Source organism: Colossoma macropomum, unplaced genomic scaffold, assembly GCF_904425465.1.
Source record: "Colossoma macropomum unplaced genomic scaffold, Colossoma_macropomum, whole genome shotgun sequence".
Lineage (NCBI taxonomy): Eukaryota > Metazoa > Chordata > Actinopteri > Characiformes > Serrasalmidae > Colossoma > Colossoma macropomum.
This window is the reverse complement of record NW_023494795.1, coordinates 9,459,274-9,484,844: the sequence shown is the minus strand read 5'-3', so window position 1 is coordinate 9,484,844 and position 25,571 is coordinate 9,459,274. Positions and strand designations below refer to the sequence as shown.

Sequence of the window (25,571 nt, the reverse complement as noted above, 5' to 3'; positions counted from 1 at the left end):
CTGTTACATACCTGTCGGAGTTGGACATGTGATATCTATAAAACAAAAAGATAAGAATGTTTAGAAAATCTCTATTTTGCCCTAAAATATTTGTTAAATGTATGATTAATTATATCCAAAAAAGTCTTTATGCTTCACAGTTCAGAAGTCAGAAGCCAAATATTCGTTCTCTCTCATTCATCACTGTTGCGTGTTCTATTTAAAACAGGTCAGACTATTTTTACTCATGAATTTGACAGGTTGCTGAGAGGTGAACTCCACTTGCTGTGCTGGCAAGGATGAACTTAGCTTTATCTGCAACATTTAGTGAATTTATTTCATTCTGCATCACAGTCAAAAACTGAATTGAGCAGAAGACAGAAGACAGCAAGCAGTACACTATTCATTACATACAACCAATGTTTAAATATAAAAACTGGATAAACTAAACTAAGGAGATCCAAGGACAAAAGAGGTACCAAAATACTACGACACTGATTCAGCTATTAGGGTTAGGCACCACTGATTGGTGGTGTTGAAGTTCACCGATAGGTAGCGCTGGCAGACTAAGCACTACAGTAGCAGAGCCAGTTTAAGTGCAGCCTGGCTCTGGGGCGTGGCCAACCAGACTGGTTGGCAAGCAGAGCAGCTCGCTGGCTGAGTGAAGTGGTTTGCTCTCACTGCCGTCATGAACGTACATGAAGTGCTGTTTTAAAGTCCTATTACTGGAGTTCAATATCTTTTTAAAAGATTTAATATTTCATACTGTTTAGTTTTCAGATAATTAATGCATTCTTCTGTAAAAAAATGTTTAAAAACTAAACTATAATTTTGCTCAAATGCTCCATATTAACCTATTCATTTTGGACTTGCTCGGGAGCGCCCACTAGGGTCTGACAAATCCAGATGACAATAGTGAGTCTCACTCATGAGTCTTTAGTCTGTTTAGTCTGTCAATTCCCCGCCTGGGTAAGCACCCTACTCTATTCCAATAAGAGTCCTTGGACAAGACTCCTTTGTCCACCTGTGGAAAATGATCAAATTCTAAGTCGCTCTGGATAAGAGTGTCTGCAAAATGCCATAAATGTAAAATTTTATGATGTAATGTTTCAGCAGAGCACCAGTTAATCAGTATTAAATGTGTACTCGGGTGGCTGGCACTGTTGGTAGTTGTAGACTGCTTGCTTAGCTAACGTTAGTCAATTAGGCAGTAGGTCCGAACACTTTAATTGGCACTGGAAATCAAAGCTGTAAAGTCTCATTTCACTGACTGTAAACTATATGATTACCTGGTTCATGAATACCTGTCAGAGGAGTAATGTGTATGTCGAGACAAAGCTAAGAGCTGTAGTCTGTCCTTTTGCGACTCCATACCTTTTACCAACAATTCATTTTCTATTTGCCGGCAAACAAATGCAGCACTACGCCTGAAGCTGAAGCTACTGCGAGACGTATCATTATAACTCATTGCCAGCAGTCACGGAGACGTTTAGAGGTTACATCACCAGTGACTACAGCCACAAGTACTTTGTAAACTGTCTAATTAAAAATCTGTTCCACTTCACTGACCTACTACAAAAAGCCACTTTAGGCTAATAAAATAAACTTGCTTCGCATGTTTTTTTATGAAAGAGCTAATACATACTGTTCAGCTCTGTCATTGGTTGGCAGAACTGTCCATCATTTGGAAAACCACTGATGCATCCACATGTAGCACTAATGATGTCATCACAGTGTCCGTATGCTGTGCACTTGTTACACGGCCAGAAATAGTGATCTTCACATCTGCACTGGTATCCAGTATTATTCAAAAGACACTCTGTAAAAGAAACACAAAATAACTTTCAGGAAAAATGTGTTCTACTTTTACAAGCATGTTGCAAAGAGAATACTTTGTTTAGTGTAATTGTGTTGTAGGTAAAAACACTTTACCTTTGGGGACTTGACTACTGTCAACAGATAAACTTCTAAAGAAGTTCTGAAACTATTTCTGAACAAATAAAAACCTACAAAGATGTCTGGTACTTTATAAAAGACAGAGAGGACTGTTACCTGTGGTGATGTTGAGTTCAGTGATCTGAACTTCACTTATTCCGAAGGGTAAACTGAGGTTCTTCAGAAGAGTTTTCAGTTGATTAAGCGCTGCTGCATCCACTGTGTCAATCTCAACCTCAGCCATATATTCAGTGGGAGCCGGAGTCACTGCAACAAACAAAACAAAGATCCTTTGAACTTTTATGGAATTTATCTGCATGAAAATTCAAGTAAGAGAAAAAGCACAAGAGCAAAAGGGTATAAATAGTTTCATTGATTACTGCAATGGCATTTACAAACATTTTACCATACTACACTGTATATTTGTTGCTTTTTCTCAAGATGTTCTTACGTACCTGTCGGAATTGGACACGTGACATCTATAAAACAAAAAGATGAGAAAGATTAGAAGCTGCTCAAAAAAATCCTTACCAGATTGTTTTGAAAACCAAATCAATTAACAAATGAATTAAAATAAATACCGCTATTAGTTGGACTACTTGAGATAGATTTGGAGTTTTAAACACAAAGATCCTGACTCTCCACTGACTTTCATACATCACTGTGACATTTTGCTGCACTTTTTGCAATACCACATGTATGATGACAGCTTTATGGCACCAAAACAAAAAGGGTGAAAGGGCACAATAGGCAAGAGCAAAGAACAAATGGAACATAGATACTTTAGGTCCAGTTTATTACTACTGTAAAGTGTTTGCTGCATACACAATGGAAGGCTATGATTGTTTTGGTTTGGTCTCTCCTCCAAATACAAACTAGCAGTTCACTCAGCTGAAGGGGGTCTGTAGCCAAACTAAGACCCAGTCCCATTTCTTATTTTTACCCCTACCCCTTGTTTTTAAGTCTCACCTTGCCCCTTGGAACTTTCAAGGAGTTACAAGGGGTGGTGGTAGAAATCATCCCTTATGAAATGGGACCCTCAAATAAAAAAGAACATCACTTCATTAATAGGCTACCGCTCTGTAGGCGACCCTGCCAGTCTGCAGTGACAGCAGAGGAGGGTAAAGTTCAGCTCCTCACTGCTGGGCTTTAGTTACATTTAGAGCATCATATGCTTTCAGAGGGAGGATGTTATATTTGTTTATCACCCACCCACAGTTCTTCAGTGATATGAAGCTGAAGTCAGCTATTTACCAGCTTCTTGTTCAAATTTTCCCGTTCCACCTGAAATGGTGCAGCAGATACATTCTGGTGCTTGAGGTGTCAGAACTGCTGGACTATTTAAGGTGGAATGGGAAATTTAGCAAGATATCGACCGAGACATCAGCACACAATTAGTAAATTGTAGTAAAATGTTATGAAGAAAAGGACCATAATACATTGAAACGGGCTTAAACTAAATAACGAGAATAGCGTTACTCACATTTGTGGGTTTCTTTGCTCGCTCATGCAGCCATCTTGCCGGTTTGTCTTTTTTTCTCATAACACTCTTTTTGGAGTGTGACTCTGAAAAACCTCCGTTTGGAGGGCCATGTAGTCCTAACACTTCGCCCTACCCCTCTATCTCAACAAGAATCGGGACACCCTACCCCTAGACATGAACGTGCAAAATGGAAGGGCTAATGGCTGAGTGGTAGGGGCGAGGGGAGAAATGGGATTGGGCCTTAGTATAAACCTCTGAGCTAATTCCACAACAGTGCACTTAATAATAATAATAATAATAATAACAATAATAATAATAATACATACATACATACATCATCTAAACCGCTTATCCTTCTGGGTCGCGGTGGGGTGCTGGAGCCTATCCCAGCTGTCATTGGGCGGAAGGCAGAATACACCCTGGACAGGTCGCCAGTCCATCGCAGGGCAGACAGACAGACATACACAATCACACACTCACTCACACCTAGGGGCAATTCAGCATGTCCAATTGGCCTGGCTGCATGTCTTTGGACCGTGGGAGGAAACCGGAGTACCCGGAGGAAACCCACGCAGACACGGGGAGAACATGCAAACTCCACACAGAAATGACCCTGGTCGCCCGGCCGGGAATCGAACCCAGGATAATAATAATAATGATTATTATTATTATTGTTATTATGCCCTGCGATGGACTGGTGATCTGTCCAGGGTGAATCCTGCCTTCCGCCCAGTGACAGCTGGTATAGGCTCCAGCACCCCACCGTGACCCAGAAGGATAAGCGGTTTAGATGATGGATGGATGGATTATTATTATTATTATTATTCAGAACTCTATGCAGTCTATCTTGTCTTCTCTATCTAGTTTTAATGATTCTAGAGATATGTGAGTTGATGATGGTCAATAACCAGTCAAATTTGAAAAAAGTAAAAAAATTAAAAGCCATAAAAGCTTCACTTCTCAGTGAAGTACCAGTGGTGTTGAACAAGGCTGGACTAGACATGGTTCACATAAAACAACAGTGTAAGACAACAGCAATGTGCAAATCTACACACAGCACACAGTTTACGCCACGTATAGCTTGTACGTACTCGTCAGCTCTGTGATGGGTTGGCAGTACTGTCCATCATTGGGCATGTCACCCAGGCATCCGCATGTGGCATTGATGATGTCATCACAATGTCCATATTGTACACATTTGTCACATGGCCAGAAATACTGATTCTCACATCTGCAGTTGTATCCAGTATCATTAACGCAGACTGTAACAAAAAGAAATCGCATACTTAATTAAGAACATCGTATCTGATGACAAGACAAACTCTTACCTGTCAGAACAGTTATTGTTCTGCTGTTGTGTTACAGATGGCAAACTAATTTAAAAGCTGCATAAGTCACTACTGAAGCCAATACAGGAATACACACACTATAATATTTTGCTGATGGGACACGAGGCAAAAAGCTTTAGAAATATCATGTAATGCTCTTCTCTAGGATAGAATGGGAAAACTTCACAGACTGTTACTTTAAAAAATACCACTTTTATTGTTTCCAAATTCATAAGGAGCACATCAGATAAAGTTTAAACATGATTTCAACTACAATTTAATATAATTTCACTGAAAAACTGAAAAACAGGAACAATAGAAAAATCTATGAGCACACACTTAATATGAACTTTTTTATTCCTTCTTTTGTCTTTATTCCTCATATCAGTCATATACAGCAATCATCTTTATTTGGATGGTCCCCTATAGATGCTCTACAGATACTTAAATCATTTACAAACTTTCTGGGGATGTTCAGTTGATTATCAACAACACTGTGGCTAGGGTTAAGGTTAGGAGTAGATGTAGGTTTAGCCTTGAGGTTAAGGTTAGGAGCAGGGATGGATTTAATAAACTCTTTCACACTGAACTTGTAGTTCAGTTGCATTTAATATATATTTAGTTGGATGTTACATATAAACAGACTGAGCATTTACAAAGCATCTACAGTGGATCCTCCAAATAACACTCAATTTAGAGTTCAGTTGCATTTAACAGATATTTAGTTGAATTTTACTTAAAGATATACTGAGCATTTACAAAGCATCTACAGTGGATCATCCAAATAAAGTGTTACCCAGATTTCTCCTACACTGTCTAAGCACTTAAGGATTAACCAAACAACCTCAGGAATGGTCATTTTCAGTGTTGACGTTAGTTTCCTGTAGTTTTTCTTTTTGTGTGTGTTCCTGTCTTTTATCGAATTAACACAAACTATGTCTTTATACCAGCAGTTCTTGAAAGTTTGGCCGGCAAACCTGTTTGTTGGAAAGCCATTTCTTACTGTCGTGATATTTTGAGATATTTCCAAATAGTTTTTATTATGTGATATAATCCGGTTGGAAATTAAATGATATTTAATTTTGCTTAATTAGCTTATTTTTGAATTTTGTGACTTTTGCACAGGCCATAATTTATTTTATATTTTGTGTTGTTTTTTCTAATATTTTAAACTAAGCAAATAAACAGAAATTCAGCACTTGCAGAAACTGAAGTTTGTTCCCTGTAGAGGATGTTAACTTATTTTTACTTAGAAAATAAACAAAACGTCATTTGACCAGGGGGGTGTTTAAACTTTTGCACATGACTGTAAGTGCAGTAAGTGTCAGATTTATAAGTCAATGCTATGGTTCCTAAATCCACCAGTGGGCGCTCAGCATAAATTATCAACTCCCCAAAACTACACTTTTAAACCAGTGATTCGTGACTAGGCGTCGACCAATATGTGTTCCTCTGGGCCAATAACCAAGATACGGGGTTAACATTTATTTGCTATAAGTTTGAAGTTCATAGTGTGAAAATTTAATCCAACACAAAACATGAATTAAGTGAGCAAAATGTTTAATGAAATACTAACAATAACTATTTCAACCTTAAAAAATAAACTATATGGGCCTTTCAGATAATATAAACATTGGGAAATGAAGATGATAAAATGTAATAACATATTTTAAAATAAACCTAAACAAAAAAATTATAAACAATACTTTTAAAATAATTTTAAAAATAATAAACAGCTCCTTTAAATCAAACACACACATTTCAGCTCAAAATAAAAGCTTTGATTCCAGCTTTGAAGTATGATAAGGACATGTATGTAGCCCGAATTAAATTTAATGCTTCTCATTATTATTATTATTATTCAGAGTTTTTTTTAATCTGCTGCCATGAAGTCCAGGGGCCGTATTACAGAAACTTCCTTTCTTTTTGTCGTAAGTTAAGATCTGAAAGATCAAGGTAAGATTTTTTACAAGTTCGTATTACAGAAGCAAATCTTATCTTGATTTAGGAATCTTGTCTTATCTTACAGCATCTTTTCTTATCTCAAGTTAGGAAATCTTAACTTATTTGATCGAAGTTGACAATCAACTGTCATGTCTGTTACCTAGCAACCGACCATACCTGCACAGCTGAAACATAAACATCAAAGTAATGAAAGTAATCACATTAAAAAATCAAAGTAATCAAGCTTGTTAGCAAGGCATCTAACTATCTTTATTGATGTACAAAAAAAAGGTCAAACTAAAGCGTGATAAACTGAAAGTTAAGAATATTGTTTCTGCGCTTTGTGCTGTTTATCAGAGAGTCGCTGTCTCCAGTTTCAGTCTCCATTTCCCAAACGCTTTAGCCAAGCTCGCTAACGTTACTCCTCCTAATAAACAGACACCCATTCAGCTCTGTCTCCTCATTATTCACCACCATCACTGTAATATTTTATCTGATGAGTTTTTATCAACATTAATGCACAAAGGTAATAAGAGGGGACGGTGGAGATCGTGTCTGGGTTTTAGAATGCTGTTTTCATCGTTTTCAGTGTTGATAACTGTAGCTAGCGTCATTATGTTAGTTATAGTAAACGGTGCTGCCTTTCACTGCACAAAACAATAGAAACAGACGGTTGAAACAGAAGACGCTCTGGGGTTGTCTTAAACTTAGGAAAATTTTTAGGAAATTTTGTCTAGTTTTTATATGTTTCTGTATTCTTACTGTTACTGTTTTCTTATCTTGAGTTAGGATAAAATTATGAACTTAAGAACTGTTGTTCTGTAATAGCTTCTGTCCTAAATTCAGTCCTAACTGAGGTTGTCATGGTGACTAAACAGATAAGATAAGATTTCAGACTTAAGACGTTTCTGTAATATGGCCCCAATTCATTAAGTCTTCACTGTGGTTCTCTGTATCTCTGTATGTTATTATTTGTAAAGCAAACATGTAGACTATTGTCCAGGTGGCCCTTAGGTCCATAGTACAGCAGCCTAACATGCCATTGTAGCATCCAGTAGCAGGAGCAGAGCTAGTGATGATGAAAATAACCAGCCTGCCATCAATGTCACAGTGTTTTTTAAGGGGATAAGGGGTTTATAGTGTCACTGGTGGTCAATCATAATTGTTTCCCATAGTGGGAAACCAAAGAATTGCTTAAAAAAGAACCCATGAACAGTGCATAAAAATAAATGAAAATACCGACAAGCCGAAATTTTTACACAAGCACATTTCAGAGACTACTTTAACACTGGGTAGACCAAGCTTACCTGTTGTAATGTTCACACCACTGAGTTCTGTAGTGTTGTCTAGTTGTAATGGAAGACTGATCGAGTCCAGAGAGGATTTGATTTGTTCTATCAGAATCACCTGTGATATGTTTATCTCCACCACCACGATGTATTCCAGCGGCACTATGCTGGCTGAGAACGATAATGAGATTTTGGTTATTTAAGTGAAGTAAAACAAAGGATGTGTTGCACCTCCACTGCATGGGGGGAAAACATGTTCATTTTTATTTTAACTACTAATTACACTGTAAATCTTTTACATAGAATATTACATTGAATGTGGAATTCATATTTACCATCTCGTTTTTCTCTCACGTGACTGAGTTCTCCATCCGTGTAGCTCAGCTGGAAGTTAAAGAATTGGAAAGCTAATAAGAGCACATAATGTCATAGCCACCTTATACTTGGATTTGTAGGTATAAACATTAAATGGTATTGAGCCTCTTAATAACAAAAACACATCAGACTGGATGTGAATTTCAGTGCTAAAAAAAGCATTCGCAACCCAGTCAGTGTGAAAATACCTCATGAAGACTAACAATTAAGCTAAAAATTAATACTGAAAAACAAGTGTTGTAGGTACTGATACACTGTGCACTTATGGTTAATATCTTGCTCATCTGAAATACATTTTATGGAAGCGCGGTCTTACTGCATATGTACATGGTTAACGCAAAGCACAACGCAAAACACAGAAGTCAGTAACTGTTACCGTTTGTTCAGTTCATGTATATTTAGTTGTGTCTGTAACCTTTATTAAACACACACACACACACACACACACACACACCGATCAGGCATAACATTATGACCTTGTTTGACCACAGCACTGCTGTGTCTGATCCACCAGCACAGCACACACTAACACACCACCACCACGTCAGTGTTACTGCAGTGCTGAGAATGATCCACCAGCCAAATAGTACCTGCTCTGTGAGGGTCCATGGGGGTCCTGACCACTGAAGAACAGGGTAAAAGGGGGCTAACAAAGTATCAGAGAAACAGATGGACTACAGTCTGTAACTGTAGAACTACAAAGTGCACCTATATAGTAAGTGGAGCTGATAAAATGGACAATGAGCGTAGAAACAAGGAGGTGGTCATAATGTTATGCCTGATCTGTGTATATATATATATATATATATATGTGTGTGTGTGTGTGTGTGTGTGGACATTTTTTCATTCATTGCAAAAATATATTTGATAAATACATTTTAAATATTTTTTTCCTATATGGGGAATAACAAGTATGCGAACCAGCTAAGCTAACTAGGTTATATAGCTTAGCGTTAGCTAGGTTAGCTAGCTGGGCTAGCCCTTAAGCTCTCACTGTGGTAGCAAGCATTCAGCTTTCTCAAGCAACATTCATTAAAATTTGAACAAATTGCTGCCACTCACTAATTTATTTCTTATTTTAATTTTTCTCTGTTTCTTTCTCTTTCCTTCTAAAAACACAGTTTGTACACCCTAACTCATCTGTCAGTTAGGTTAGCACCATGCTAATGCCCGCTGTGAGAGCAGTGCACGAGGAAAAAAAGAAGCATTACTCACCAGTTTCTCACTAAGCGGAGAAATAATTGACAGAAAAAGACCTCAAATTAAGCCAGTTCTTCAGAGTAAACAAAAAAATGTCTTATCTTCAGCCTCGCTTTACTAAAAGACCGAATGAAGAATTTTCTAGTTTTTCAAAACTGGTTTGAACCGGTTTTTCCAAACTGGCTTGAACCGGCTTGAACCTCCCCCTACAGGATGCCACGAGAACTGCAACGACTTTATTTAAACACAGTTTGAAAGAAGCTCACTTTAGGTGGGTTAAATGACAAATTTCTGACTTGGCTAACAAAACAGCTTTATCATACATAATGAACTGATCTGAAGAGATTATAGTAATTGGACAAATGAACATAATGTTAAAGTAAAATTACCACATATAGTACTTTGTACTGAAAACCGGGGCAAAACGTTGCAACGCGTTTATTTAAGCGGAAACGGTGGTGCGCTGAACTCTGTTGTGCTAAGCAAGAATTGCAATTATGGCAGCTGAGAAGGCCATTTTTGGCATCTTTTTCAAAGAATTTTCAAATGCCTGATGAAATGGGTATAAACACGTGAATGAAACTAATTATGTAAACAGCTACATTATACAGTTGCCATAACAGAGAGTGTTACAATAACCCATACGATAAATTAAAAGTAAATAATTTATAGCTTATTCTATTAAACTTTAAATGTAAAATACATACGACAAACACGTCTTCTACCCTCTACAGTACTTGCGTTCACCAAGCTGCAGTGGCCACATTTGTATGGGACTTTATTAGAAATCATTGTGTGCACTTTTGATGTGGCAGGGTTTGTATATAAACATCATTGCTGATTAGGCAACACCTCTGACACATCCATCAAACGACTGCACACTGTTTCACACCGTTTTGACAAAACATGTCGTTCAACCTGGAAACCATAACAAAATGGCGCACCAATGTTTTAAAGGCTGAACGCCACCCTGGCGGTGACTGATGTTTGCAGGGCATGCATCGACAGGTCATGGGTGTGTTGAGCCTCTTCTTATAGCCCTTTTTGCGTGCATGCTTGCAAGCTCTAAAGGCAGCGCAGCCAGTAGTGAAACACCACAATATCATCCACATAATTGTGTTAAAGCTGCTAGAGATATTTAGAAACTTCAAGACAGTGACCTCTGCAGATGAGATAAGGGAAGCGCAGCCATAGGCCTGACGTTTTAGCAAACTGTAACCAAGCCTTTGTGTTTTAGTCGTTTGATTCTTAGGCCCAATCCCATTTTTTATTTTTACCCCTACCCCTTGTTCTTGAGTGTCACCTTGACCCTTGAAACTGAGTTACAAGCTGTAGTGGTGGAAATCTTCCCTATGAAATGGGACAAACCTCAATATTACTTCATTAACAGCTACTAGCGCTGCTCTGTAGGCGACCCTGCCAGTCTGCAGTGATAGCAGAGGAGGATAAAGTTCAGCTCCTCACTGCTGGGCTTTAGTTACATTTAGGGAATGATATGCCTTCAAAGGTGGGGGTGGCAGTGGGGGGTGACAATTGTTTTTAAGTCTCACTTTGCCCCTAATTCTTTGATGATATGAAGCTGAAGTTTATGTCTATAGCTATATCTTGGCCAGCTGTATCTCGAAATTTCCTGTTCCACCTTAAATGGTGCAGTAGCTCTGACGCTTGAATGTAACTGCTGCACCATTTAAGGTGGAACAGGAAATTTAGCTAGCTAACTACCGACATCAGCATATTATTAGCGTTTTTATGCTTGTTATGAAGAAAAGGACCATAATACACTGAAACGACATTAAACTAATATAATACAGTGGTTATCGTAATTTCTTACAGAGAAAATTCTCACATTTGTGGGTTTCTTTGCTTGCTCGCGCAGCCATCTTGCCAGTTTTTCTTTTTTTCTCATAACACTCTGTTTGGAGTGTGACTCTGAAAAACCTCCGTTTGGAGGACCATGTAATCCTAACACTTCGCCCTACCCCTCTATCTCAACAAGAATCGGGACACCCTACCCCTAGACATGAACGCGCAAAATGGAAGGGCTAAGGGCTGAGTGGTAGGGGCGAGGGGAGACATGGGATTGGGCCTTAGTATAAACCTCTGAGCTAATTCAACTACAGTGTATTTATTATTATTATTATTATTATTATTATTATTATTATTATTATTATTCAGAAACAGAACACTATGCAGTCTATCTTGTCTTCTCTATCTAGTTTTAATGATTCTAGAGATATGTGAGTTGCCGATGGTCAATAACCAGTCAAATTTGAAAAAAGTAAAAAAAATTAAAGCCATAAAAGTTTCAGTTCTCTGTCTGATCAGCGTCTGCATCTTAAGGCCGCACAGTGTCTGTAACCATGGCAATGTAAACAACCTACAGCAGCAGCTTCTCCTTTTTTCATTTAATTTTTTCAGGTGTTATTTTCTGGGGCATGTCTGATTTGATGTACGATATTTGGTAACAGAGAAAATTCCGTTCAACTGGGAATGACAACCACGACAAAGCTGAAGCTAGCTTCTTCTTCGCCAGCTTCTCATTTGATTTTTCCACTCCACCTGAAATCGTGCAGTAGTTAGCTGCACCTGTACAGGCACTCAGAATCTAACTGCTGAACCATTTGAAGCAGAACAGATTATTGAAATGAGAAACTGGTGAATAGGAAGCTTGTGTATCTGTGGCCTGTCAGTGTGTTTAGTAGGATATCAGGTAGCTCACCAGGCAGGTGACCCTTCTGGCCACCCCAGTTAAACACACTGAGACAGGCTGCCCCCTTTTCTCTTAAAATGAATAGCGCCCTTTCATTGAGCTCTAAATGCTTGATATGCCACTGTATAAAACCTGTAAAGTTGTTTTTGGAAGGCAGCACAGTTTCATCCATTCATCAATTTTATAAAATAGCTTTAAAGGGCAGCTGATCACACTCACGCCTGAACTCTTATTGAATGCAGCTTTCAGTTGGGGATGTTTCAATTTTAAATCTTAAAGTTGGGTGCTATCTCTCTTTCTAAGCCAAGTATTAGAATGTAATTTTGAGATGTGAACGTTTTTAGCTGGAGATTTTAAATAAAATCACCAAATAAGTAACTGAATATATAAATAAATACATAAAAACAATTATTTTGTGTACATTGTGTTAATCTCTTGTATTAACAATCTAACATTTTTTTTTTTTGCAAAAGTAAAATAGATGAATGAATAAATAAATAAATAAATAAATAAATAAATAAATAAAAAAAACTCCACCTTTACCTGTAGGATGATGTCTGAAATATCAGGGAGTCCTTGTGAGTCCACCACACATATGTTCATCAGCAAAATGGCAACAAATGTGAGAAAGTAAGTTGAAGTTGGCCCTGTGAAAGTGAAGGTAAGAAATTTTCACATCACATCAATGTTTTAAGCGTGGATTCTGCTCCTCAGCCAAAGGGCCTATGTTTGATTTATCATATTTTTTTTCATTTTTTAATTTATTCAATATTTAATTTTTCCCTCATTTCAATAAAGTGTGAGTTTAAAAATAGGTTAAAATATAGTATTAAAATATATATTATTAAATTTATCTTTAAAACAATATTTTAATAAATAATAATTAAAAATATATTATTAAAAATATATTTTATAATATATATTATAATGGTGTTGATTTATGCTGTGTTGAATTTCTCTATCTGAAGTCAAAGCAGACCAAAGAAGGATGCAAGTAATAGTAATTCTACACTGTTCTACACTGAGTTGATAAATCTGGATTGAACTACATCCTTGAAAAATAACAGCTTAGGCCACTCACACATCATATTAAATACTTAAGGTTGTTTATCTGCATATTTCTTGCTATACATACCAATGTTGGATATCATGACTTTCAAAACAGTTTACTGAGCTCTCTTATAGTCTAGAACAGATCTGAAGCCATATGATCATAAGAATATAATAACAACTTGAAACTGAAATTATCACTATAATCATTTAGTAACACCTTACCTTTAGTGGCCATGCTGTGCTTTCTCTGTTATTGCTCCCTGGATTCAAGTTCTAGGGTGGTCTAGGGGGATCCCCTGGTGGACAATCTGACTATGACCTAAAACAAATTTGGCATAAATATAGAACTTGCTACACAGTACAAACAGCAGGAGAAACACAAAGGTTTCCTTAAATATATTGATAAATATAACTTACCATTTTCTTCCACAACCACAACAAGTAACTGAAACAGGAAAAAAAGAAAGAAATAATTTATCCCAGACATTAAAAAGTGCTTCACTGAATGAAACAAACAGCACTTCTTAAGCATTATTTGAACATCCGTAAACTCCAGACCCCATGTGTCAAACACAAGGCCCGAGGGCCAGATTAGGCCCGCCACACAATCTTATCCAGCCCGCAACAGTATTTTAATTTTCTATTAATATTAGCCCATTTCACTTTGTGCTGCACAACAGTACCCAGCATGCACTGCAACGTAATGTGCTCTGACTCTCCTACCCCAACAACAATGTATGGGACAGCAGTTACACCTCAATTCTACACAGTTCTGTGTAATTCTACACCAGTCGTATCACCAAAATGCATTTCAGCTTCGACTCAACCAACAAAAACACTTAGTGTCAGCTCAGCAGCTCAGGAATTGAGCCCAAGTCTTAATGAACATGCAGCAAAGAAAGGACGCCAGGTGTTCTAGTTCAAGCAGATAGGTAGGTTTAAAAGACTGAGCTCTGAACTTTTAAATTTTGAATATTTCAAGTGTCCATGTAATACTTCGAGGTCTACTAGAAGTGTCTGTATTTTACTGTTGACGTTTTTGAATAAACAATGGCCAGTTTGGGTTACAGCACAACATTAATTAAAAATGAAATAAAACATTTTTTCTCTGGCCAACAGATTTGATGAGATTTTTTAATATGGCCCTTTTACTGGTTGACTTTGACACCCCTGGTCTAAACTGAGGCTTCTATTGTGTTGGTTAGCCAGAAACCATTGTTTAAAAAGCTGCATATATGGTTGTCTAAGGGAAATATCAGCAAAACAGCAAACAGACAATGAGTACATATAATTAGTTTTATTCAGTTTAACTTGTACACAACATTCTCTTCTAGGCTGGATATTTTTTTCCATAGAAAAGTCAGAGCCAACTGCCGTCGCGTTTCCGTGGCAGCAGGTTTACTGATTGGTTCTGAACATGTTATCTTCATGTTAAAGTGACGTACGCATTAGTTAGTCATTACCAGTTAAGACATGACTTACGCATTAGTGGTGGTAAAAGGAAAGTTTGATACTAACTAGTGTTAACTAAGGACTTATTAAAGACTTTATGCCCAAACTCAAGTATAAACTTACACAAACCTGGTGTAAACAAGATGGTCTCCCATCCAAATACTAACCAGGCCCAACCCTGCTTAGCTTAGAGATCAGACAAGATCGGGCGTTCTCAGGGTTGTGTGGCCAAAAGTGAGAAACGCACTGAAAAGAGACACATTTAAAAAAGAGTAGACCAGATAATTAGACCAGTTTATCTTGTAAGGGTGATATAGAGATTTATTCGGTGCTGTAAAAGAGCCAATACAGAAATATTTAAAGGTGTTTGTGCTATTCGCTATGTGTTATTTTATTTCTCGGCCTATATAGTACATTTTCTCAGCAAACACACAAATTTTGTTCATATGACGGTATGGTGGTGAATTCATGTTGTCCTACTATAGAAAAAGAAGCCTGACCTGATTTCAAGAGCTTAATGCCCCTGTATGTCTCTGGACACAAACACAGTAGTAGTTAAAACAACCAGAGCTATAGTTCAGTCAATGAAGGTAATGCTGCTAAAATTAAGATGAACATACACACTTATGTGGACATTATCTGTTCGCTTAAGACCAAACCTGTTGATTTCACACTTATTTGGATGTATTTAGTTGAAGACTCTAGTATATTATATTAAGATAATGTACTGACAAGCATGTCATGGACACAATTTCCATTTCACTCTCAGTAGTTTTATTTATTTTAAACTATTTTTTAAATGTGACCGCTTAGTACTTGGATAGGAGACCACCTGAGAATACTATAAGCTTTTCAGTTCAATTTAACTTTAAATAATTTTCATTTTATTCTTTCATTCTTATCTTTCCATTTATTACTTTATCTTTAGATTTACTTTTCTGCACTACTAATATACAATTTTGATATTCTTACTAAGATAGAATAAGATAGGTTAGTATAAGATAAGATAGAATAAGATAAGTTAGCATAAGATAGTATAGAGAGAAAATAAGAAGCTATTTTAAGTTAGAATAAGTTAGTATAAGATAGGATAAATTAATGTAAGATAAGATAGAATAAGTGAGTATAAGATAAGATAGAATAAGATCAGTTAGGGTAAGATAAGACAGAATAAGTTAGTTCAAGATGGGATAAGATAAGCTAGTATGGTGGATATCCCACCATCTACAGTACATAATATCAAAAGATTCAGAGAATTTGAAGAAATCCCTGTATGCAAGGGACAAGGCTGATGGTATACATTGGATGCTCGTGATCTTCAGGCCCTCAGACGGCACTGCATTAAAAATAGGCATGATTCTGTACTGGAAATAACTGCATGGACTGAGAAACACTTCCAGAAATCATTGTCTGTGACCACAGTTCACCATGCAATCCATAAATGCAAGTTAAAGCTGTATCATGCAAAGAAGAAACCATATGTCAACATGATCCAGAAACACCTCCGTCTTCTCTGGGTCAAAGCTCATCTAAAATGGATGGCGGCAAAATGGAAAACTGTTCTGTGGTCAGATGAATCAAAATTTGAAATTCTTTTTGGAAACCATGGAAGCTGTGTCCTGCAGATTCAAGAGGAGCGAGACCATCCAGCTTGTTATCAGTACACAGTTCAAAAGCCTGCATCTCTGATAGTCTGGGGTTGCATTAGTGTCTATGGCGTGGGCAGCTTACACATCTGGAAAGGCACTATCAATGCTGAACAGTATATAGAGGTTTTAGAACAACACATGCTCCCATCCAGACGGCGTCTCTTTCAGGGAAGGCTTTGCATATTTCAGCAAGACAATGCTAAACCACATACTGCATCCATCACAACAGCATGGCTTCGCAGAAGAAGAGTCCAGGTGCTGAACTGGCCTGCAATCCAGACCTTTTACCAATAGAAAACATTTGGCGCATCATGAAACGAAACATCCGGCAAAGAAGACCCAGGACTGTTGAGCAGCTAAAATCCTACATCAGACAAGAACGGGAAAACATTCCTCTCCCAAAACTCCAGCAATTGGTCTCCTCACCTCCCAGACATTTACAGACTGTTGTTAAAAGAAGAGGGGATGCTACACAATGGTAAACACGGCCCTGTCCCAACTTTGAGATGCGTTGCTGCCATCAAGTTCTAAATGAGTTAATGTTTTTCTTTTTTTTGAAATGGTAAAATGTCTCACTTCAACATCTGATATGTGTTCTATGTTCTTTTGTGAATAAAATATGGCTCTATGAGATTTACAGATCATTGCATTGTTTTTATTTACATTTATTTACATTTTACACAGCGCAACTTTTTTGGAATTGGGGTTGTTTTTTTTTTTGCTGTCATTGTTTAAAAATGTCTGCCAGTATTTCATTTATTCATACATTTTTTATCTCAGTCAGCTGATACAGGTATGAATGATTGAACACAATTATCAGAAATCTGTGTGTGTGTGTATATTAATTTGTCCTGAATGCTGTGCTGTGCTGTATGAGCGTGCAGCGTGCTGTAAAGCATTTTGTAATGTTAAACACCTGCAAGGTTTTACAGCATGCCAACGCTTTACTAAATGCATAAAATTCCTCTAGATTCAACATCATAGTGTAACAAACTTAATGCTGCATTCATTGGAATTTTCTACTGTGTATGTACACCCTTTAGATGTGTGTGTGTGTGTAGCAGGGGACATACAGTTAGAGTTTCACAGGCACACTGGTCTGCAATATGTAACTCCTGGTCTGAAAACAAGTTCCACACCAGCTCTGGCTCTCCCTGACAACTTTTGGGTTATTACGTAATCTAACGCTTTGCCTCCACTTGTACTTTCACTTCCACTGTGCCAAAGCATAAATCTAAGTAAATGTAGAGAGCAAAGCATTTATAATGGTGAAACGCAGTGTCTCCACTGCCACTGTGTTAGTGCTTATTGTCCTGAGTGCAGTAATAGTTGGCAATAAAAAGTGTTTCACCATCATGAGACAGAAAATCCAGGATTAGATCAAACTAAGCTTAGAATTGTCTAGAAAAAAAAAAGAAATATTGTGACACAGTTGTGACACAGAGCCCTGGATTAAGAATGCTGAGTAGGTTATCTGTAATTTAAGTTGCAACTTATTAGAACCCTAAATGAGCATTTAATCATTACAAATATATGAATTAGCCAGTTATAAATGTACATAATTAAGACAGTTTGTGGAAGTCATTGTAATCGGGGTCTCTAATTTACAGTACATCAGCTAGTGAGCTATTTATTTATTTGGAATTCTGCTTTGTGTTATATCACTACTGAAGTTTGTGAAATTAAAATGTATTATTTGTTCTAAAAATGATTCTCTCTACTTTTATTTTTAAATCATTTACAGTGTCTAGGGGCATAGGTCTGAGAGAGGGCATAGGCAGAAGAAGGGCACCTAGAAAATCCTGCTTAGGGCCCCAAAAGTCTAGAGTTGGCCCTGCCTCAAATACATAAGCATGAGAAGGAGAAGTGTATTTTTCATTGTACCATGGACACGGCCCATAACCTCCACCTTCAGGCTTGTGCAGCAGTTTCATACATTTCACATGAGCATGATGTGTCTGATTTGTGCTTGAAACTGACCCAAAAGGCTTAGTACATCAGGCCCTCAGTCTCAAGGACTGAGACTTCTCTTGGCATGTATTGCGTAAGGGGTTGTTTCGCATTAGTTGGGAGTATTCACTTGTCCTGTCAGTCCTGTGAGACTGAAGCTTGAGTTGTCCCTGATTCTTGCTTGCTGACTAATGAAGCTGCCAAAGGCAACAAAGGGGGAAAGCCCAATAACACTGTTCCTGCAGACTGCAGAGTAACTTCTGGATTATGGGGGTGTGACAAGGCACCGCTGGCTCTATCATGGAAGTTTCTCTTGGCCAGAGTCTCCCATCCACCTCTCTGCAGTTTTGAATGTACTCTAATCAGTATGCTCATCGCTAACATACACATAAGTTTGTGTAAAGTAAATTCAGAGATTTGTTTTTTTAAACACTTTATACATGTTAGGAAATAATAAACATGTGAAAAGACTGTGAACTATGTACTACTGAATTGTGAAATTAGACTGTTAACTGTTTATCAATTTTGTGTTCAGGACTTTTTGGGCAGGCCTAAAATCATGGGTCAATGATGCAGTGGAGCCACACTTATCATGACCCCTCACCTAACACCAAAATGTTATAAAATGTAGAGGGCAGTGATTCTCCCAGCTTCACTTTACTTGGCTAGGTTGTGCTAGTCAGTAATACCTGTTGCTGACTTGCATAAATGGGAGAAAAAGGTACCATCCTGTCACAGACTGAAAGGAACAAGGTTGATTCTCGGGCAGGTCAGTGTCTTCTGGATTCTGGCTCTGGTTGCTCAAACATGTATGGCTGTACAAGTCCAGTAAAGCTGCTAGACGGAGTGAAATCTGTGTGTTTGTGTCGGCTAAAGTGCTGCTGTCATTTCAATCCAAGAGAGGTTTTGCTGCTCAACCTACCGAGCTAATGGATATGCTAATGCAAATCTGAGGTTGGCTTCCCATTCACCAGCTTCCTATTTGAATTTTCCTGTTCCACCTTAAATGGTGCAGCACTTACATTCTGGTGAATACAAGTCTTGAGAGAGGTTGTACCTTTCCCCCGATTGGGCATGGTTTCAGGGCCTTCAGCGGACACGCCCCCAGCATTTTAGAGTGGAGAATTTTTTCACGATTTTGAGACCTAATTTTATATACTAATTATATATAATTTGTTTAACCATTCAAGTTTGGCTGGGTGGTTAATAACACATTTGTCTGTGGTGTGACAAACACACGTATTTATTTATGCTTCAAACAGACTTTAATGTTTTGCTCAAATGTAGATGTTGCTTTGCACTGATGGAAGTATGTTGGAATAAATATTTATTTAGTCAGGTATTTATAAAGATAACATATAATATCTGAATATATAAATGTAATACAGTAAACACAGATGGGCCTTTAATGAGCAGTGGACTTGCATTAAAAAGACAGCAGCCAGACGTTTCCGTCTCTCATCGTCTGCACACATGTTCAACTCAGATTTCTGTTCAGTCAGTGCAAGTTTATTATTTCAAATAATATTCTCTGTTGATGTATTTTTAGTTACAGAAATTGCCTAGTTTGTATTTTTTCTTTCTCCTTCGAGAATTCAGTAAAGTGGATTTTCATATTCATAGCTGTGTCCACACTTATTATTTTTATTTGTGTTTAAATGCAATTTTTTTGTGCATTAAATTTATTAATTATGGCTGGTGTATGTGATTGTTTGCCGTCAAGAAAGCTGCAGTTGTGCCATCTGTTTTATCTCTCTGACGTCATCCTTGTGGAGAGGTGTGAACTGTTTTCCAGCCTGAACTCTGACATCCTCCTGACCCATATATTTTACTATCAAATCCTGCTTTTCTCATTCTCTTCAGTCACTTTGCTTCTACTTATTTACCTTTTCATTGAACTTTTTTATTTTATGACATACTATGAACTCAGTAAGTCCTTCCATCAGAATGTTCCATACTCACTAGACAGTGAAAATGATGGTGAAACATAATCAGTGTCACTTAATCACTTAATCAGTGTTCTCCCTCCTTAACCCTCAGCCACACTTCGTCAGAGTCTCTGGAGAATTTTCACCATCCCAGATCACCTCCATTAACATCTTTCTAACAATTTTCCACATTTCATTCACCTTCAAATCAGCATGACTCACTGTACTACCTACGCTTCCTCTTGACTCTACTGATGTTGGAAACTGTAATACTGGAAAACCCCTGTTAGTTAGTTTTAAAAGACTAGAACACACAGTCATGAGACACCTTCATCTTCACACTGAGCAGAGCAACCTCTTTTGGTGTTATTCTATATCCACGTCTTGAATGAGCTTGTTAACTTTAAAATATGACATCACTATATGCTTATTTCTACATTCACCAATATCTTCCTAAGTTTTTTTCTTAAATTTGTTCTTGAAAAAGGTCCTAAGAGAAAGTCTATGTCAGATTCATAAACCGCAGACTTGTTCGCACGTTTGTGCTCTTGAGTGTGTGTAGGTTCTGTTCTTACCTCAGAACAAATCCAAGTAAGAGAATATTGATCAATGTCAGAATCTGTGCAAGTGGGTTTTAAGAAGAAATGTCTTCCTAAGAATGGTTGTTAAATGAGGTCAGTTGTTTATTTTTATCATTGTTACTGTACTTTTTTTCCTTTATTAATCTACATTCTGATACTACGGGCCCTCAGTGACATTTAAAACAGACGTCTTCAAACAATCTCCTAAAACTACCTGCGCAGCTGTCCGTGAGAAGACTAATAAACGCTTCGATTGTTATTAATAGAAACCATGCCAAGCTACAAATGTCCTTACAACATTCTTTCTTTGTTGTTATAAGTACTCACTGATCTGTTATCTGCACTTATCTGGTAATATATCAGTAAGAGACGATCGCATGTGGGTTTTTTGTGTGAACAGAACAATGGCTGTTTTGCTTTAAACACACCATACAGCAGAAGAGAAGCAGAATAGACCAAAGATATGAAGTGTTTAGGGATGAGGATGAGTTTAAAGTCAGTTATGTGACTTTTTTGCTGTCGCCCTCATGGTGACAAATTAGTTTAACAGCAGACAAGCAGTCAGATGAGACTGAAATAGCACAATATCAGTGGATGTTTCCCCTTTTGTCCCTAACTGACAGAACAACATACTGATAGGAGGTTTTATATAGCATAGAAACAGAGGTTAACAGGTCAGAGACACACCGAGATGGCTAACCAGTTCCTGGGAATAAGGTTTTAAACTAAAGCATTTACTGTAACACTGCAACATACAAAGTTATTAATATGTACCTTGAATAGACTGTCAGTATAGTGGGCAACTCTCATACGATGTCACATAAACACACGGATAGTTTATAATAAACTGTTTCTTCATCACACCTACATCCCAAAAGTCATCTCTGATGTTTGACTCAAAGTAATTAGTTTCAGTGTGATGACTGATTCCAACAAGTGGAACAAGTAGGAAACGCCTTTGTCCATTACTTTGTCCTGAAAGCAGTGCTCATCAAGTTGATCACTACATAAGTATGCGACCACTCCACAATTTGCTGGCTACTGCTGAGACTGTGACTGAATTCAAGGCATATGAAAAATTTCATTCATAAAACTCAAAAAAAAAACCCCAAAAAAAACACCTCAATCCAAAAATGTTTAAATATATTGAAACAACAGCCTGAAATTGAACTAATGACAGCAGTACACTATTCTCATACACTTTCCATTCAACACATTAGCCCATTCAAGGCAAGAGTAAAGAAATAAACCATGCTGTCCATGCTCAATAAACCTCAAATAAACACATATAATATACTGACAAATAAAGTATAAATACATACAGTATCTGACTCTTTAGAGGAAGAATAGGTCTGTCAGTCTTACCTTGTTTCAATCCAAGCCCAACTGTTCTAATTTGACGCTGATGATCAGTTCGTAGCAGGTATGTACAGTTGTGGATCTCACTTGCAGAACTAGTTTAGATTATTCATCTGCTTCCCTATTCCTCTTCAATTAACGTCACTGGTTCATAAGCATTATGCCTGTATCATAGTTTCAACCATGTCTTATTAAATATGTTTTGTATTTATTTTTTATATAAAATCAAGAGAGCCTGTGATTGTTTTATTGATATGGATTTCTTAATCTTTTATTAAATTAAATCAGTTGATATTAGAATCTCTAGCCAAGAAATGTATTGTGCTTTTGTGGTCAGCTCCTCAGCTTCCATCCATTATTTTTTGGTTGTCCCAGGTTCCAGCAGGAGTTCCATTAGACCAAGTGACGTGCAATTTAAATCAGAAAATATCTCTCCTTGAAGAACAGTCCTGCACTGCCTTTTTCAATTGGTAACTCCAAAATCATGCCAAAAAGGTTGGGACACAAGGTAAAGTGCTAATAAAAACTGAAAACAGATGTGCCTGAAAAAGACGGCGTCTAGAATGTGGCATATGTTGCTCTAAAATGTGTTCAGCATTAAAGTCACCTTCACAGATATGCAAGTTGCCAACTAATAACCCCGCCCATACCATGACAGACCCTGGCTTTTGAACTATATGCTGGCAACAATCTGGATGATCCTTTTTTCTTTCGTTCAGAGAACACATCGTCCATTATTTCCATGAACAGACCACAATACACTTTTCTACTGTGCAGCAATCACTTTCAGTTGAGCTTGAGCCCAGAGAAGTTGGCAGCATTTCTGGACACTGTTGACACTGTTGAGTTATGCTGTATATAGCACAGTCCTAACTTGCATTTGTGGATTCAGTGACAGACCATGTTCATTGATGACTTTTTTAAAGCATTGAGCCCATGTGGTAGTATCATCACAGAAACATACCGTGTTTTAATGAAGGTCATCGACATTCCGCTGTGGTTTTTGGTCTTTTCGTTTACGCATACAGATTTCTCCAGAATCCCTGAAGATTTTAAGCACAGTAGAGCGTGAGATACCTAAAACCCTTGTAATCTCAGACTGAGGAACATCATTTTTAAACTGCTGCATTTTTGGCTGATGCATTTTTGGCAAAGTGGCGAGCTTAAGAAGTCAATAAGAAAAAACATTATATATCTTGTCTTTGTATTGATTATATTCAAATACAGGTTTAAAATAACTAATCAAGTGTGCTGATGAAGGTATTTAACAAATACACACAAAGTCTAAATTTTCCAGAGAAGTCAGGATCCAAACCTATGTTCTTTTAACTGTATTAAAAAAAAAAATGTAATGTATTCATTATAATTGTCTTCATTGTTTCTTGGGAACTTATTTACTTTGCTATTTTTTATGACTTCCTCAGACTTTTACACAGAACTCTATATGTGTGTTAATGCTGATAGTACTAAAATAATTGAGTGATTCAATGATGGGGATGCATTTTAGCCATTGCAACTCTCAAAAATAAAACCTTATTTTTCAGTCTATGGGAACGTATTCAACCATTTCAAAAACCATGTTAATTCATCTCAGGAAGGCATGTTTTTACATGTTGTCTTTGCTGATAATGGCTTAAATGAGTTACAGGGTTGAAAGTTGAGTTTTTACATATAGAATTAACTAATACACAAAAATTCATGTGTTTTTAATGTGTTTGAATTAATGTGTTTAATTAATTAATGCTAATGACATGAATTTATTTTTTTAATAAATTATTTACAATTCACTCAATTTTGGTAACAGGCTTTACTTTCAAAGCTACCCTCTCAGTCAATATCACCTTAGAAAAAGATGAAATAATAATGAGAGGGCTTGTATTTCTTCTCCGTGATCTTGAGGAAATTCCGATGAGGTAACTTCACTGTTGCACATGTGACATGTGGAATATTCTAGATATTCGCTAACAGAGTGGTTGAATGTTGCTGGACACTAAAATGCATTTTAGTGCATTTTAGTCCATTTTTCAAAACTTATAATGAAAGACTCATAAACAGTACGTTTCAAGCATGTTAAATGGATTCACATATTGATAGAAAGATTGATTTCTAAAGCATTTTAATAAGTATATTTCAGGGGTAAAGTGTAGGTGGGGTGCTGCAGTTATCTAGGTGTAGATTTGATTCTGTGAGCTGTAGTTTGTAAGTTTTATCCATGTTTTAAGTTATTTATCTGAAACTTGCACATAGGTTGTTGCAAAGGACCCTTTATCTATGTTTACTTAACATATATATTGTAACGATAATATCAGTGGGACACAAATGGCACCCCAATCATGTAATCAAACACATAATTGTGATAAATTGCATTTTTGTGTCTAGTTAAATGAATAAAAAATCTAAAAGCAGTGCATTTTGTTATAGCTATGAATGGACAGAATAAGTTTCATCTAAATGAATGTTATTTTCAGTAATTTAATAAATCATGAATAATACACGATTTATCATGAAATTCATGTTATTTCCATAGAGCACAGTTTCCAGTTTGCATCTCCTATACATACATATATATATATATATATATATATATATATATATATGAAATGTTGTGATATTGTAGTTGTAGGAGTGTAAACACACAACAAACATTCATATTTTAATGCCAGATGTTGAAACTATCGTTGAAAGCCTTGGCCAGATACCACATCATATGGTACATTTAAAAAGATGGTTCTTAAGGGTTCTTTAGTAAAGAAAATAGTTCCATAAACATTCAAAGAACCCTTAGCATGATTAAAGCGTTCTTTGCATCATGAAAGGTTCTTCGGATTGATGGAGAATGTGCTGTTGATGGTTCTATATAGAACCTTTTTTTCTGCTATTGTTATGATGTCAAGCTTGTAACAGCAGATTAACCCTTCTGGGGACTGGAGAGCCAATATGGGCTATACAGTAGGGCAGTCTTGCTTGCATGAGTGCCCAGCTTGAAGATAAATAATAATTCACTGTCATATGTACCATCCTGGAAATTTTATTACACAAGTTTGCTTAAAATAGATGATGAGTGCCCCTCAGCACCACAGCTTGGTGAGTAATTGCTGTGTCTCTTTACTAGTTGTGTTGTTCAAGGCACTTGCTAACATTGCCAATGTTTACATGGGCTGAGGAGGAAGAATTAAGCCTGGTGGACATTTGCTAATCCAAAATGAAGCACAACATGTGTTCACTTCTTTAGTCTTTTTTTTTTAATGGGATGTGTAATTACATGTCGAGCTTCCCGCCCCTAGCAGTACTCATACAGATCCGCTCCACTTCTTCTCTGCTTCGCAAAACTTGTCATGGGCGGGTCCTCACGGTTC

General features: G+C 37.1%; 1 protein-coding gene across 1 annotated transcript; it reads right to left on the bottom strand.

The window, feature by feature from the left end:
• Positions 1-3: 3 nt before the first annotated feature.
• Positions 4-13,616, bottom strand: LOC118816085 (adhesion G protein-coupled receptor F5). Its single transcript, XM_036582594.1, has 8 exons — positions 13,519-13,616; positions 12,787-12,890; positions 8,294-8,342; positions 7,977-8,129; positions 4,489-4,659; positions 2,370-2,393; positions 2,032-2,181; positions 4-35 (listed from the first exon to the last, which is right to left on the bottom strand). Exons 1-8 carry the CDS (start codon positions 13,529-13,531, stop codon positions 4-6), a joined length of 696 nt encoding a protein of 231 aa, XP_036438487.1. The 5' UTR covers positions 13,532-13,616.
• Positions 13,617-25,571: the final 11,955 nt, after the last annotated feature.

What these genes read in the sequence shown, in the direction of transcription:
- LOC118816085 (XM_036582594.1), bottom strand. An exon ending in TGGTGTGAACATTACAACAG is followed by an intron (nt 4,660 to 7,976) that starts GTAAGCTTGGTC and finishes TTTTTGTTACAG; the next exon opens with TCTGCGTTAATGATACTGGA. An exon ending in CACGTGTCCAATTCCGACAG is followed by an intron (nt 2,182 to 2,369) that starts GTACGTAAGAAC and finishes TGTTTGTTGCAG; the next exon opens with TGACTCCGGCTCCCACTGAA.